This window comes from Lutjanus erythropterus, chromosome 6 (assembly GCF_056507025.1).
Source record: "Lutjanus erythropterus isolate fLutEry1 chromosome 6, fLutEry1.hap2, whole genome shotgun sequence".
In the NCBI taxonomy this organism is placed as follows: Eukaryota; Metazoa; Chordata; class Actinopteri; order Lutjaniformes; family Lutjanidae; genus Lutjanus; species Lutjanus erythropterus.
In genome coordinates, this window is record NC_139322.1 from 25,144,756 (window position 1) to 25,160,396 (window position 15,641).

General features: G+C 38.2%; 1 protein-coding gene across 2 annotated transcripts in view; it reads left to right on the forward strand.

The window, feature by feature from the left end:
* pik3cd (phosphatidylinositol-4,5-bisphosphate 3-kinase, catalytic subunit delta) overlaps positions 1 to 13,378 on the forward strand; it is a 29,366-nt gene extending 15,988 nt beyond the window's left edge. For both annotated transcript variants that reach the window (XM_084721341.1, XM_084721340.1), the window contains exons 9-23: positions 749 to 845; positions 1,279 to 1,409; positions 2,911 to 2,961; positions 3,081 to 3,248; positions 3,915 to 4,036; positions 4,142 to 4,285; positions 4,369 to 4,468; positions 4,567 to 4,733; positions 5,827 to 5,936; positions 6,052 to 6,130; positions 6,205 to 6,372; positions 8,786 to 8,909; positions 9,988 to 10,133; positions 10,225 to 10,357; positions 11,399 to 13,378. In XM_084721341.1, coding sequence (XP_084577467.1) covers positions 749 to 845; positions 1,279 to 1,409; positions 2,911 to 2,961; positions 3,081 to 3,248; positions 3,915 to 4,036; positions 4,142 to 4,285; positions 4,369 to 4,468; positions 4,567 to 4,733; positions 5,827 to 5,936; positions 6,052 to 6,130; positions 6,205 to 6,372; positions 8,786 to 8,909; positions 9,988 to 10,133; positions 10,225 to 10,357; positions 11,399 to 11,536 — 1,878 coding nt within the window. In that variant the 3' untranslated portion in view covers positions 11,537 to 13,378. The remainder of the gene's footprint in view (positions 1 to 748; positions 846 to 1,278; positions 1,410 to 2,910; positions 2,962 to 3,080; positions 3,249 to 3,914; positions 4,037 to 4,141; positions 4,286 to 4,368; positions 4,469 to 4,566; positions 4,734 to 5,826; positions 5,937 to 6,051; positions 6,131 to 6,204; positions 6,373 to 8,785; positions 8,910 to 9,987; positions 10,134 to 10,224; positions 10,358 to 11,398) is intronic.
* Positions 13,379 to 15,641: the final 2,263 nt, after the last annotated feature.

The following is a 15,641-nucleotide window of genomic DNA, read 5'->3' on the forward strand; positions in this document are numbered from 1 at the left end:
GGGCATCGAGGCCACTTCTGCTTTCTGAACCACTTCTCTCTTCTTTTGCCCGGAAGAGAAGTCCTGCAGACAGACACCAGAAAGACAGACGGAAGTTGGACTATTTTAGCCACTCTTGTTTACTTGCATCGCCTCTTTTTTTAGCCGGCTACATTCAGCCTAAATGTATTCAAAATAAGTTATGTTTCTGCTGAGGTCCGTCTGGATCTTATTTCTGTTTTCACTGCTTTATCTTCTAACACTTGAGACCTCACAGATATACCCACATCGTCGTGTACATGCTGAGTAGCAGCTGCAAATCCTTTCACTTCTCATTTTGTTATTTAACATGATGTTATTTGATTTGAATTCAAAATGGCATCTAAAATAAAACAGATGGCATGCAAGAGAGATTTAATAATGAAATACATTTTAGATTAATTAGTGAGAATGCTTAATCTTTAAGAGAACTTCGATATGTTTTTTGGATGCTGCAAAAATGATTTTTTTTGACAGCTTAAAAAGAGCAGACAGTTGCTAAAATACATGTAGATTCTTGTTTTATATATCACAAATTATTTTAAAATTTAAATTTAAATTAAATTTTGATAGAAAACAAAATTGCAACGGATCAATCCTCAATATAACTTGGACTGAAAATGAGAGCAGTGTTTGTCCCTCTTCCGCTTGCATTTGGCATGATTTTACTGCTTGCAGATGGTGTTCAAAGTGAATCAACAAACCTTTCCCTCCCTGTCCCTCTCTTCAGGACTGTCCGATAGCCTGGGTGAACACCATGGTGTTTGACTACAAGGACCAGCTAAAGACCGGGGAGTTCCTCTTGTCCACTTGGCCATCTGTTCCTGGTACTTACAGCCTCCTCTTACATCTCCTCCTCTTCAAAAACACCTCACACATTTACAGCCTCCTCCTCCGCAGCGCCTGGCAGCACACAGTAAGGGCTGGAATACCCAAAGTGACATGTGGCGCCATCAATACCCCACATTTTCACTCATCATATGTTTCCTGATGCACTGATGCAGATATCCTTTTTAAGATGTGGAAATTAGTATTTGCTGGTGTCAAAAACATGGCTGTAAACTAAGGCTTACATGATTGTTCACTTTGGTTGTAGTGTTTAATGAGATTGTCTTAATCTGCAGTTTGGGAGAGCAATAAATTTAACACTCACTGAACGTTTTATAGATTCGAGTGTGACTGAAGCTGGATATATACTCACTGAGTGAATTAAAGCATGTCCAAAATGGCACAGTTTATATATGACATTTTTTATCACAGATGACAAAGGCGACCTGTTGAACCCAATGGGAACAGTCGAGAAGAACCCCAATGTGGACAGCGCTGCTGGGCTTCTCATTTGCTTCCCCAATATACGGCCACATCCTCTCTATTACCCTCGACTTGACAAGGTACTTATTCCCAAAAGGGTTTATTCTGTATTCACACAACGTAGTGTGACATATATCTGTTTTACAAACTGCACGTCTGATTACTTCCTGTCAACTATACAGTAACATTAAGCAGTTTTTCATCCTTAAAGCTACTACAAAGAGTTATGAACCAGTCTCCGTTAATTGCATAAGCAAACAAGACCATCAGCGAGAAGATCAGCTATTTCTATACAGTTATTCTTAATGCCTGGAATTGGGTTGGATTCTTTGTGAAATCAGATGGAATAAGCCTGAGCTCATATTTTACCAGGTAAAATTATAGTGAGTATGACCTAAACCATCTTAAAAGAAGCATGAGGACAATTTTATTTAGATAATTTTGTATTTTACGTTATATATTGTGGTTATTATAGTGGAAACTCTGCTGCGGCCTCCAATGTCCACAGAATATTCAGTAGTTTCTTGTAGCGGCCGGAAATTACTTCACTTAACATTCAGCTTTGCACATCTATTGTTCATTTTTTGGATAATCTTGATAAACCCCTCAACCATTAGCAATGTTAGCGAGCCACTCAGTGTAGCACCAGCACATGGCAGATTTTGCCTTGAGTGCTTTCTGCCAGGAAGCCTTTTCTGGCAGAAATCTTGCTATTTTAATCCTCTAACCTAACCAAGAAGGGCTCTCTGACAGAAAGCCTTGAAGGCTAACTTCTCCAAACAGCTGTAGGAACAATGTTGATGATTTTCACACCTCAGCTAATGTTTTAACCTCAGCTCTGACTTCATTGCTGGATAAGAGGTTTAAATTGTGTATTTTCAGCTAATTTTAAAATAACTAAATTTGCCAACAGTGTTCCATTAACGTCAGCTAATACCTACCATGGACAGAGTACACATGAGCACTGACATATTAGTCTTTGTGGCTTTCAGTTTTAATTTTCCATGTGACGTTATGCTCATATTTTTCTGTGTGAACAGTTTCGAATTAAGCTTTCAGGGGAAGTCTCGGTAAGAGCTGGTTGCTACAGATCGATGAAGAATAATGAGAGGACGCACACTTTGAGACGTGGATGAAATCTGTAATGATTTTTGGTCTGAGCTGTCAAAGGAAGTCAGCGTTGGAAGTCAGATATTTATATCCAAGCACCAAATTTAAAAAATAGCCATAGTGACCTAATGTTAACGTTAGCCAAGCTGTGAAAATCAGACTAAGGTTGGTGCTACACTGAGTGGCTAGCTAATGTCAGTAACAGTTATCTAAGACACTGATGTGATTTGATTGGTAAATACTTTTAACAATATGCACAAGGATAACTGTGAAAAGTGAAGTAACGAACTTAAGGATGAAGCAAAGTAATCACTGAGGTTGGAAGAGTAATGTTACTATAAAGCTGACAGGAAGCAAACAGATGTGGTTCGTAAAACATATGTGACTCTACATTGTGCAAGTAGAGAATCTGAAGTGAAATTTCACTGAAATTTGGATTTGTGTAAGTCAATAAATCCTCATCACTTTCAGATATGTGACATGGAGAAGAATGGTGATGTGACTATTGCCACTAAAGAAGAGGTAAGACTTTCTGCTTCTCACGTTTTACATTTCTTTCACGGTTTAAGTTAAAAGCAGCAGCTGTTTCCTCCTGACAACATTTTTATGAGTATGTTTTTGGGTTGTTTTGCTCTTTGTAGTACATGAAACTAAAAGAAATCATGGACAACAAAAACTACACTGAGTTTTTTGAGGACGAGAAGGAGCTCTTGTGGAAGCTTCGCACAGAAGTCCGTGACCGTTACCATGAAAGTCTGTCCAAGCTGCTCCTCATCACCAAATGGAACAAGCGTGAGGACGTAGTTCAGGTATAAATTGAGAATTTTTGAAAAGAAGATCCCCACTATGGTTAATTTTATTCTAATAGCAAATAATAATATTAATTCATTGCAAAGTATGGTAAATCTATAATAACTTGCGGCGCTCCTCATCCCCAGCTGAAGCTTTGAATAATAATGGTATTCAGGACAAATAAAAAACAAATAAAAATGACCTGATGATTCAGTAGTTCTTCAGATATTTCATTGTGAACCAAAAATGTGATCATCATGTTGACACTGAAGTAAAAGTCATGAGAAATGTCGAGTTCTTAGCGTCTTTACAGACCAAAACTAGGCTGGTGGTAGCACCACACTGCTACTGTCTCAAGGTGACAGACGGAAATTGCTTATTTTGTCCAACCAACAGTCCAAAACCCAAAAATATTTGATCAACAATGGTATCAAGCAAAGAAAAGCAGTGCATCTACACAATGGAGAAGCTAAAACTAGCAAATCTTTCGACTTGATAAATGATCTAAACAGTTAATCTAATAATAGTCAAGTAGTTTCTGATCGATATATTCAGCAACCTGTAAAGCTCTTGAAACTGTTTTCAAAGGAAAAGAAGAGATGAAAAAAGTTCAATGTGTCATCGAACACGAGAGTTCAGATTGTTCTTATCGAGGTGGAAAATGGTCATTTGCTTCCCCTCAGATGGTGAGTTTACTGAGGAACTGGCCGGACCTCCCTGCCATCCACGCCTTGGAGCTCTTAGATTACAGTTTTCCTGACCCAGCAGTCCGTTCTTTCACAATCAGATGTCTCAGGAAGCTCAGGTACACACACGTCTTTATGTTCATGTTTTTGCTCATATCTATGGAGCATCACACACTTTGTGTTTTACAGCGTTTTCATTTATGGAACATTTTCTCTGTACACAGTGATGATGAACTCCTACAGTATTTAATCCAGCTGGTCCAGGTCTTGAAGTATGAGTCCTATCTCGACTGTGACCTAACCACTTTCCTGCTGGAGAGGGCTTTGTCCAACAGGAGGATAGGACACTTTCTGTTCTGGCATCTCAGGTGCGTCACGGTCCTGCAGAATAACGAGATGGTGTGCCTTTGCAGCCTTTTGTTTGTGACCGGAGAATCTGTGTTTATTGTAGGTCAGAGATTCACGTGGCGTCTGTGAGTTTACGTTTTGGCCTGATTCTGGAAGCCTACTGCAGGGGAAACATCCACCACATCAAGCTCTTAAGCAAACAGGTAATCACACACACTTAGACACAACTGACGTCAAGCCCTGAAGTGTGTGTTTTTGTTTCATGCTAAATCTCAGCCTCTGTATCACCTCTGTCGCACAGAATGAGGCTCTGGGCAAAATGAAGGCCCTGAGCGACTTTGTCAAGTCGGGCTCCCAAAAGATGACGGTGGACGACCTGAAGCTGTGCATCAGACAGGAGTCGTACCTGGAGGTCCTGTCAGAGCTGCTGTCACCACTCAACCCCAGCATCATCCTCTCTGAGATCTGGTTAGTGCCTGACTTAATTAGATTTTCGGGGGCAATTTTGGTTTCTTTCTGGGTTTACTGAATTAAAAAAATAATACATTTATGCAGCATTTTGACAAATGAACCCTTGTTACAGCATCAGTAGAATGTGTTTTATTTTAAATTCTGCTATATGACATCTTATACAAAACTAGGTTTCAAATAAGTAAATCCAGATTTAAAATTAAGCAAAAATCAAAGTCCAAGTCCAAGTTTATTGATGTAAACCAAATTTAAATAGAGTTTAATCAATAAGGAGATGCTTGAATCCAAACTGAAATTCATTATTTAATTAATTAATTAAGTATGTAAAAGGCTGGAAAATCATCTTATATACACTTTTTTGTATTCTTTAAAAAATGTTACATTATTTGCTGGCTAGCTAAAAAGTTAGTTAGCCTTCTTAGTCTCCTCATGATAGCTTGGCAGGTAAGCTCTCATTTCTCCTCCTGAGAAAAAAATAAGTTAACGGCCACCAGGATGAAAAACTAAAAAGTATTCAGTATTTTATAAAAACAGGCATTTCCTCATTTTCAAGTGTATTTTGTCCTTTGTCTAAGAACCTGGCCCAGTTATAGAAGCTAGAAATCTGTGTGTAATCATAGACTGTCACTTTAATTTTAAATGTAAATATATTATATCAATCATCCCACAAGACATTTGAAAACATCTCAAAACTAGGGGGCTCTAGCATTTTGTCAATGTTGTGTAAATGACATGTTTCAGTTTTATGAAAACATAAAGTTATATTTGCTAATAATATGTTGGAGTCACATAAATGTATATTTTCCTACATATTTTAATTTTTGGTAGATAAAAAATTAAACAAAAGATTTGGTAGCCCTCCCACAGTAACTCTGAGGACCCCCTTAGGGTTGGGGCCCCTCCGTTGAAGACCCAGGGACTAGACTACTGACACTCCCAATATCAGTTGTGCTCTAAAGCTTGTATAACTGCACTAACACCTGCTGTATGTATAGTTGTCTTCTGAATTGTCATGTTATGCAAAGAACATTGTCTCTAGAAATGACTTACAATGATCATGTGTTTATAAGGAGTGTGTTTGCTGTTGCAGTGCAGATAAGTGCAGGTTTATGGACTCCAAGATGAAGCCGCTCTGGCTGATGTATAAGAACCCTTCAGCTCAAGGAGACATGATTGGAATCATCTTCAAGAATGGAGATGGTGAGATGCAAGAAAATCTGAGCACACACACCACACTCATTTAGTTCATTAACATACAAGTAACCAAGGTGAAAGCATGACATTTAAATTTGATATACGACATCATCACCTTTAGATCTTCGACAAGACATGTTGACCCTCCAGATGATACAGCTCATGGAGAATTTGTGGAAGAAAGAAGGCCTGGATCTCAGGTACAGTGGGAGCAGCTGTTAAGTTTTGCACAAGGAGCTCCTCTACAACGACCTAAAACTGTTCACTCACACAGGATGATCCCATATGGCTGCCTGTCCACTGGGAACAAGATGGGGCTCATCGAGGTGGTGAAGAACTCGGACACCATCGCCAATATCCAGCGGAACAACAGTAACAGTGCCGCCACCGCTGCCTTCAACAAGGACGCCCTGCTCAACTGGCTCAAATCCAAGAATCCTGAGTGAGTATGATGAACAAGTTTGACAAAATGGTTTACACTGGAAGCCTCAAAATATCACATTCTACATATTTTATCTGTATATACATATATAGATATGTGTGTGTGTATATAGGCCTATATATTGCTAACAAAATCACAGTTTTTCTGTTTTTTTATACTGTTTTTTTTTTTTTTTTTTAAGAAACAGGGATACAGCAAAATATATTGGAACAAACTGTTGGTCATTTACCTTTATACAGATGTTATACTGATGGAATTACATATCAGTTCCAGTCCAAATATTGCAAGAATTTATCAACAAATCAAAGCCACCCAAATGGCCTTTTCCCCAGTAACTTTTCCCCCAGCTCCTCATCGGGGGATCCCCAAGTGTTCCCCGGCCAACTCTGTCCCAAATACATATGTTAATCTCTTTCTATTGTGGTCACCCACATAAATGTGGAATCAAGTTTGCCTTAGAATGCCAACATGCAGAATTGTTTGTTGTGTGGTTAAAGAAGCATTATTGTTCCACTTTGTGTAGTGCACAACAGAAATGCAGAAGCTATCCACAGCTGCTAAAACAATAGTGGAACGTTGGCTTCATGGACATTTCGTCAAACTAAAATTAACTAATTAAATGTGCAGGGAAAACATTTTGCAGCTGCTGGTCGTGTAGTTTTGTTTAAAATTTGGAATAGGCATTAGCAAGTTGCAATTTGACTGTCATGTCTCAGCATGCAATTTGTTATTTCCTGTTAGTACCAAGAGGTAGAATTGTGAGGTAGTATATTGATTTTGTTTGTCCAAGTGTGAAAAAAACTGCCTATAAAGCACACCAACTATGGCACTTAAAGTATTTTTACATGATAGGCAACTGAAACACAGTGATGGTGTGAAAGGTGTCACATCCACTGGCTGTTTCGAACTGACATGTATGGTATTGTTGGTAAGACTTAAAGTTAACCCTCCCCCTGTGTTGCGTTTCTAAAACAATGTATATGAGCATTCAATAACTGGTTACGCTACAGGGTGGCTGTACGCAGATACAAGGACATTTTTACTATTGATGTATTTGTCCAACTCCATCTGAGATGCCAATAAGTAGAGAGACTGTTGTATAAAACAGAAAAGGTAACTGACAATAAAACAGTAAAATATAGTTTAATAATATAAAAGAAGAAGTCATAATTCTTGGCAAATACTGCATATTCATAAACACTTAAATAGCTGCTATAAATTATTTATTTATTTATTTATCACACAGTTCTGATAAATTGTGACATTAGGACTTTGCAGAAGCAATAAAATGATTTAAATTATTATTTTGTGGTAAATTATTGAGGTTTTTAGTAGATAGCCATGTAATAAGTGAGATAATGAACAGTGAGCAGATTGTTATTGTGAAATAACACCCCTCAGGTTGACACCTCTGCCTCATGTCAGGGTTGTGCTTCACCCTGTTGGGGTTTATTTCACAGTAATGAACTGCTCACTGTACATTACCCTTTAAATTTAGTGCTTAAACAATTATTGGTTAGAACTTTAAATTCTAGTCAAGATCCCAAGGTAATCTCACAGTTTTTTTTTTCATGTAATTCAAAGCAGTATGCTAACCTTGCATGGGTAAAATTATTTCACTTGATATAAGCATTATATGCTGCAGCTTCAGTTGGAGCACAGGCCCAGTATATGTAGGTAGTTTTTCTTCATAGTATAGAGATTATATAGAAATACCTTCTCTTTCTATGATGGGAACATTTAAATTTCGTGCTTCAAGAATTCTCTCTGGATGTCTGTGTGTGTGGCTTGAATTGTTTACTTCAAAGTATTTATGGTGCGCAGCATTTTCAAACTGTGGCACACCGACACAAAGTGCATAGGCGACTACAGCTTCAGAAACATTAAATGAGAGTAGATTTTTATTTGGTGCCAGACAGTCTGAATGTCTTGTCTATTCTAAAAGCTCCTCGAGGAGAGAGAAGCATTCAATGTAATGAATAAGGCTTTGTACGTCACATTGGCAAGACAGGCAGAGCTGACTGCAGGACAGAACAGAAAGGTAATTAGCTTGAAATGCTGCAGCACCCAAAATGGAGCGGAGAAAATTAGTAAAAGCTTGACACAGTAAACCCACTGCACGTCTAGACCGTGAAAGGACGTGGCGGTCAATCATTAATCGGCCCCAGGAACTCTTCTGTGAATATTTCATATAGCAGTGAAGAAATTCTGCCTCGTGACCTTGTCTGTGTGTGTGTGTGTGTGTGTGTGTGTGTGTGTGTGTGTGTGTGTGTGTGTGTGTGTGTGTGCGTGCATGTGTGTATAGTAGTTATGCAGGATATATGATGAAGATAAGAGAGGTGTAAATGTATTGTAAGAATAAAACCCCCTCATTCTCTGCTTCCTTGTTTCTCTGATGTGTTTTTGTCACCAGGGACAAACTTGATCAAGCAATAGAAGAGTTCACACTGTCCTGTGCTGGCTACTGTGTAGCTACTTATGTCTTGGGCATTGGAGATCGTCACAACGACAATATCATGATCAGGGAAACTGGACAGGTATGAGACTGAAATCTACCACAAGGGGGCGATTAGACATAAGGTGGGGAATGCGTGGTACTTAAAATGCAGTGCTCAGCCTGACCTCACTGATCCTCTGCTTCATAATGTAGAACAATTGTAACCAAAATTGATAGTATAGCAATTTCCACTGCTACATGAACTGTAATACTGATTCAGACTATATGCAAGGATCCTTATGTTACATTTAATACCTTTGAAGAACTTTTTTAAGACCCATTCCACACATTTTAAGACCTCATTGCCACCGCTTGTTCGGTTACATCAGCGCCTCGCTTTAACTTACATTTACTATACAGCGATTGTAAGAGAGCACAAATAAACAGTGTTAGTTTGTGGTTACATAATTCACTTAAGTTGTGAACAAAGCACAACAGAATGAGCTCACCCAATGCAAGTTCTGTTTGAAAGAGTAATATCAATAATAAAAATTGTGGCGAGCACTTCGTGTGTGGGACTGGACAATGTTTATCCCCATGGAGGCTACACTGATCGCCTTTCGACACACAGAGCTGTACGCTCTAATGGTTATTTCCAGAGACAGGCCACAGCCATGATTCAAACTTTTCCTTCAACCATTTGTTTGAAAACTTGCATTTTCTCATTATCTGAGGTAGTTTATCACCTGAGCATTTAGGGACTTTCACATAATGATATCAAGCTGCAGTCAGTGAGTGTACTAACAGCAGGCTTCCATAAATAAACTACACAGAATCTCACTGCATGCCTACGCAATGATTAAATTCATGCAAACTTTAGCATACAACCTCTTTGAACATAATATACATATTGAAAATACAATTCATTCCTGAGAATGGTTGATTGATTAATCAACTTTTAATATTGACGCCTGACGCCTTTTGATTGTGTGTCACTTTTTGTTAGTTTCCAAGTAGACAACAACCTTAATAACACTTGGCTGTGACTCTTAATGTCAAAGTGTTTTGTCACATTAGGTTGGTGGTAAAATCCTTCCAGTTACTCACTAATTAATGAGTCTGTTTGAAATGTGACTGTGCTCCAGAACCCAGACATCATTTTCACCTTTGCTCCTCAGCTCTTCCACATCGACTTTGGGCATTTCCTGGGCAACTTCAAGCGGAAACTCGGGATCAACAGGGAGCGTGTGCCTTTTATCTTGACTTATGACTTTGTCCATGTGATCCAGCAAGGACGGACAAACAACAGTGAGAAGTTTGAGAGGTACGGTATTTTTATATCAGCCTTTTTCCTGATCTGGGATTCTGTTCACATATTTACAACCGATGGCTAATTACCGCCTCCATATCGTCAGGTTCAGGGAGTACTGTGAGCGGGCCTATAAGATCCTGTGTCGGAACGGGACACTGTTCGTCAACCTCTTTGCCATGATGAAGGCAGCAGGACTGCCAGAGCTCACCTCCTTCAAAGACATCCAGTATCTAAAGGTATGCAAAGTGACTATGTTTACATGCACGCTATTTTCCAATATTATTCATTTGATACAGGTCATGTAAACAGCAAATTAGGCCATTTTCCGAATGTAGCATTGTCATTTTAAGACATGGAGGATATGCATAATATTCAGGTTGTTAGGAGCATTCTTTGAACATGTATAGAGCAGTTTTTAGTGCAGTTGATGACACACATCCTCTCACCTGTTTACAGTCAGCTCCGTGTCTTATAAACAAACCAACTAACTGTTATCCAGCAGTTTGGAAGGCCAGGGTAGAGATGCATGTACAAAAGAAAAACCCATTTTTCTGGTCAGGAGGAGAAACGCTCCTACTTTTAAATATTATTACAAACTTAGAAATTAGGAGATTCCTTGACATGCACAAATGTTGCAATGTTCACCTTTTCAAGTAGGTGAGTAATCAGACTATGCACGGCCCCATGTAAATGGGAATATCAGTGGATTATTTATTTTCATTAGTCATGTAAATGGCTTTATGGGAGTACTGTCTTTTTGAGAATCAGGGCAAAAACTGGAATATTTAACAATATATGGAATAATGCAATATCACAATAAAACATGTCTAGACTGTGACAAAATGCACTCTCAGTATTACATGGTTATTATTTAGCTTTATTATTTTTATTTTCTTTTGTAAAAGGACTGCTACTAACTGCTGCACTGTTTTTGTCTTGTAGTTGTATATATGCAATTCAAACAGTCAATGCCAAAGACAATTCATGCCATTTCTTTCTGCACGTTTAAGTCATGGCAGGCTACTTTTATTTTATTTTATGAAAGAAGAAAAGCAGAAGCATGTTAAGTTAAAAGGAAAAAACTATTTCATACAACACATTTTTCTGTGTTTTTTAATATCACACTAATTATTATATCCTGGACTTTTTATCATAATGTTATCGTACCTTGAGTTTTTGATATTACTGCATCCATAGTAGTCAGTGATGATTCTGATGCTGCTGTTGATGAGGATGATAATAATTCTGACAATGTTTTGATTTCTTGCTTTCAAAAGGACTCTTTAGCTTTGGGCAAATCAGAGGACGAGGCACTGAAGAATTTCAAAGTGAAGTTCAACGAAGCTCTGCGGGAGAGCTGGAAAACGAAGGTCAACTGGATGATGCACTCCTTGGCCAAAGATAACAGACCATGAAGAACACTGCACCAAGGGAACCTGAGGACCTACCAAAAATTATGGATTTTAACCTATGGAAATAAAAGGGAAGAAAACACAATCAAATATTTTACTTTATTAATGGCATTCAAAGACACTCAGCAAATGTTTACATCTGACTGGCCTGTCTGTGGTAGATAACGACTAAGTGGAGGCATCCAAAGACACGGAGCATCATTTCAAGAGGATATTTTAGCATTGAAGGAAACCCATCACACTCATCTGTCTCCCATCAAACAACGGAACGCCTTTGCCTTGAGCACATATCAACAAAAATGATGAACTACGCTTTTTCTGATGTGTTAAAATCTACTTGAAAAACACCTGCTCATGCAACAGTGTCATGAATCACTGGAACAGAAGCGGAGACTGAAAGTTCGTCTCACCGACTGCATTACTCAGCAGGGAGCAAACTGCAAACAAACTTTATGATGACTTCAGATGACACGGTTCAGTCACGGAGTAAAATAACAGAGCGGCAGTTTCACCTCAAGTCTTTTGTAAGGTTTACAACCCTTGATGGCTGTGTCATTTCCTCTCATTTCAACTGCCTCTTTGCAATTGTGTCTTGTTTTTTTTTTATTTTATTTTATTCTATATTATTTAATTTGGTAACTTGGAAGAACTTGTACAAAGTCATGAAGGATATTTTAAAAAGATGTGTTTTACTGCTGTATGACTTATTGATGTGTAATGTTGCCTTGAAGTACAGTTTGTCGCCTTTGTAGTGCCAGTAGACAGGAAGAATTGTAATATTTACAAATTATTATAAGATGACAAAATAACTTTGAAAAGGATCTTTATTTTGATATCATCACTGTGGACCAGGCTGTTACCCAGCAGACTCTTACCAAACAGCTAATATGCATTTAAGGAATAGTTTGACATTTTGGTAAATACAGTTACTTGGAGTTACAGTTATTTATGGTTATTTGTTTTCGCGAGTTAGATGACTAGGTTGATTACCTATCACCTTCACTGAAAAAAAAAAACTTACTACTATATATACTACTATATACCTATTTAACAATATATGTCAAAAAATACACAAAATGATCAGCTTCTTCTATCAAAATTCAGTCACGTTTTCTTTCTGTAAAACAAAGTATGACATGCTTACGTAGGCTTGAACCGGCTAATAATGTAATGACGTCCACCCATCAATCACACTTCGACTTTTAGTGATGCAGACACGAGACTCATTTGTTATCTAGCTTGTGTCAGCATGGTACGATCGGGTTATGGCACGCCTGCTTTTCAGCGTTCATAACATTATGTCCTGCCTGTTCTGTTTCACTTGGAAATATGTCACGATGCGGATGTTAGATACTCTCGAAATGCTGCTTCATCTGGACTTTCTTTAGCTTAGCTTAGCAAAGAGACTGGAAACAAGGGGAAACAGCTAGCCTGGTTCTGTCTATTAACACATTATATCTTGTTTGTTTGATATGTAGAAAAATTCAAGTGTAAAAAGGACATGTTTCGGTTTAACACAGTTTTATGTGTGGAGCAGACACATTAGATTTGCTGGTAGGTGGACTGTTTTCACATTTAGACACAGCCAGGCTAGGAGTTCCCTAACTGTCTCCTGGATTCAGCTTAATGTTTAACTGAACTGTTATGAGAGTGGAATTGCTTTTCTCATCCAAAAGCTTATTTATATTTGTAGCTTGACTCTACACACAGCCTACACAAGTGGCCTACTTGTATACTGGCATGTCTGCGTTGCTCTGCAATCACACTGCCAAAACTATTGTCGGCAGCGGGGTTTCTGTGCCACTATATTGAGTTTCTTCATGTATGTCAAACAATAGTGACCGAAAATCATGTCTGCACACTGTAAGTCTAAATAATTCTTTGAATTCTCTTTTAAGACTCTCTTAAAAGGCAGCCCACAGTGTGCAGACTTTTCTCCTTTGTACCTTCCAGTGAAATTTTTTTCTTGCTCCTTAATATATTTTGTCTGGTTGTGTGTACACTTGGTCCCTCTTCTTAAGCTAAAAACTGCTGAATAACGGCTACTTTTCTCAAAGTTAACACAAGTCATTGTAATGAGGCAAAGGAGAATCATACAAATGTACATATTTACAGACTTCCTCAGTTAACTTCTCTTTGAGTTGGACCATTTTGGACCAACTCACGTTCAAGGAGCAGCTGGAAAGGCGTACGAGAAAATGTGGCGCTACCAAGTGGACCTACTCACCACAATGTGTAGTTACGTTCCTGTGGAGGTGCACTTCAGGCTGTGTTGTCGGCTGTGGGATAGGGTACATGGCTACACGGTACCTACAACATAGATTCAACACAGAGCCTAAGCTGGGCCGTACTCTCTCAGCAAGAGAGCAACTAGGTGTATTTCCCAAAATGTCAAACTATTCCTTTAATGAGAACCACCATTAACAAATGAGAAAATAATTATCTCAGGCACTAGGCAAAGATATCTTGTTTGGTCAAAGGACCAGACAAAATAAGGAATACATGAGGCATTAAACCCAAATAAGTAAATAAGCCATAGATTTGTGGTTGTGTTTCTCAAAATGAAGTTCTGTACACATGACCATTTTGAAAATATAAATCTGGACCATGTGTACTATCTCAGATGATGCAGTCTGTGTGTGTGTGTGTGTGTGTGTGTGTGTGTGTGTGTGTGTGTGTGTGTGTGTGTGTGTGTGTGTGTGTGTGTTTGTGTGTGTGTTCTGTGTGTGCGTATGCGTATGCCTGCGTTATTTTCTGATATTTAAGTTATGCACTGTGTCATTGCCATTGCATTTTTGAACTGATGTGCCAGATGCCATGAAAGAGATTTCATGCTTTCAGTGTCAAACACCTCATTACATTGACATATCCAGTGCAGTGCAAAATGGTGTTTGTCTGTTCAAGTGAGCCAGTGTGATGTATGATTTAATTTTATAGAGATTGTTTTACATGCTGTGTATTATCTTGCTGTCAGTCCTGCAAGGAAGATGTTTTTCATAGCCTTTTATTTTGCATAGCAGTTCAAATTATCTCTACCGTTTGTATGAGTCTCTGTGCAATGATGACTTTTACAGAAAAGCAAGTGTAGCTGTAGATTACACAGCAAGAAGATTTAAAAGCTACTGAAATATTCACTGTGGAATAGACTTTAAATATGGGTCATCAGTGTCCCTCAGTACGGGCTCAGCTAAACACTGCTGCTTTAAGCTGCTCTAAGCCAGGAGTGGAGTCTGATGAGTTGAGGATGAGCTACTTTTGCAAATTATAAAATGTACTGTTGCCTTTTGAATTGATTGTAATTCATGAATTCTGTCAAATGGTACAAATATTTTAAGATTCAGGCCTCATTTTCATGTGTGCAGCTAAAACAGATAAATCCTCCTGACCTGCCCTTTATCTGCATCCTGTTTTTACATTCGCATCACTTGCTGTTGGGAGAGAAACACTCAATAAACAGTTTGCAACAGCAGAGTGTACTGAGACTTTTTAGGACCCAAGCCATATGTCAGCTTTATTTTACCTATTTTTGCAGCTTAAAAAAGCTGATCGTGTAGGCCAGAGCCATTGGCCATCAGTCATTTCCATTTTATTCTGAATAACATCAGAATATCTTCTGATATCTTCCTATACAAGTAAATTGTTCAGTTCACACTTCAAAAAAAAACAAAAACAAATTTTTCCCCCTTTATCTAAAATGTACAAAATCAACCTCCTTACAACTGAGGAGAAGACAGGGAAATAAATTATCATTTTAAGTATCAATCCATGCACAATTGTTGTATCTGGGCCCCTCTTATTTTTTAATGAACATACTCAGTGTTGCTTTCATATTTGGGAGTGTAACAGTTAAATTAGTTTGTGATTCTGCAGCATGGTTTTGGCAATTGTGATAAAGTTCATTTAGTGCCTTCACAGTTCTTTGTTGTTTTGGCAATAATGTGACAAAGTTCACTGATACACTGCAGTCGAAGAAATGTCTGTCTTCAGCACAGTATGTATAGTACTGGGTGTTTTTGGTTAGATTTTCTTCATTAACCACAGAACCACAACATCAACATACAAGATATGTAGTGAATACAAATGAATATACTCAATGCACTATACTCAA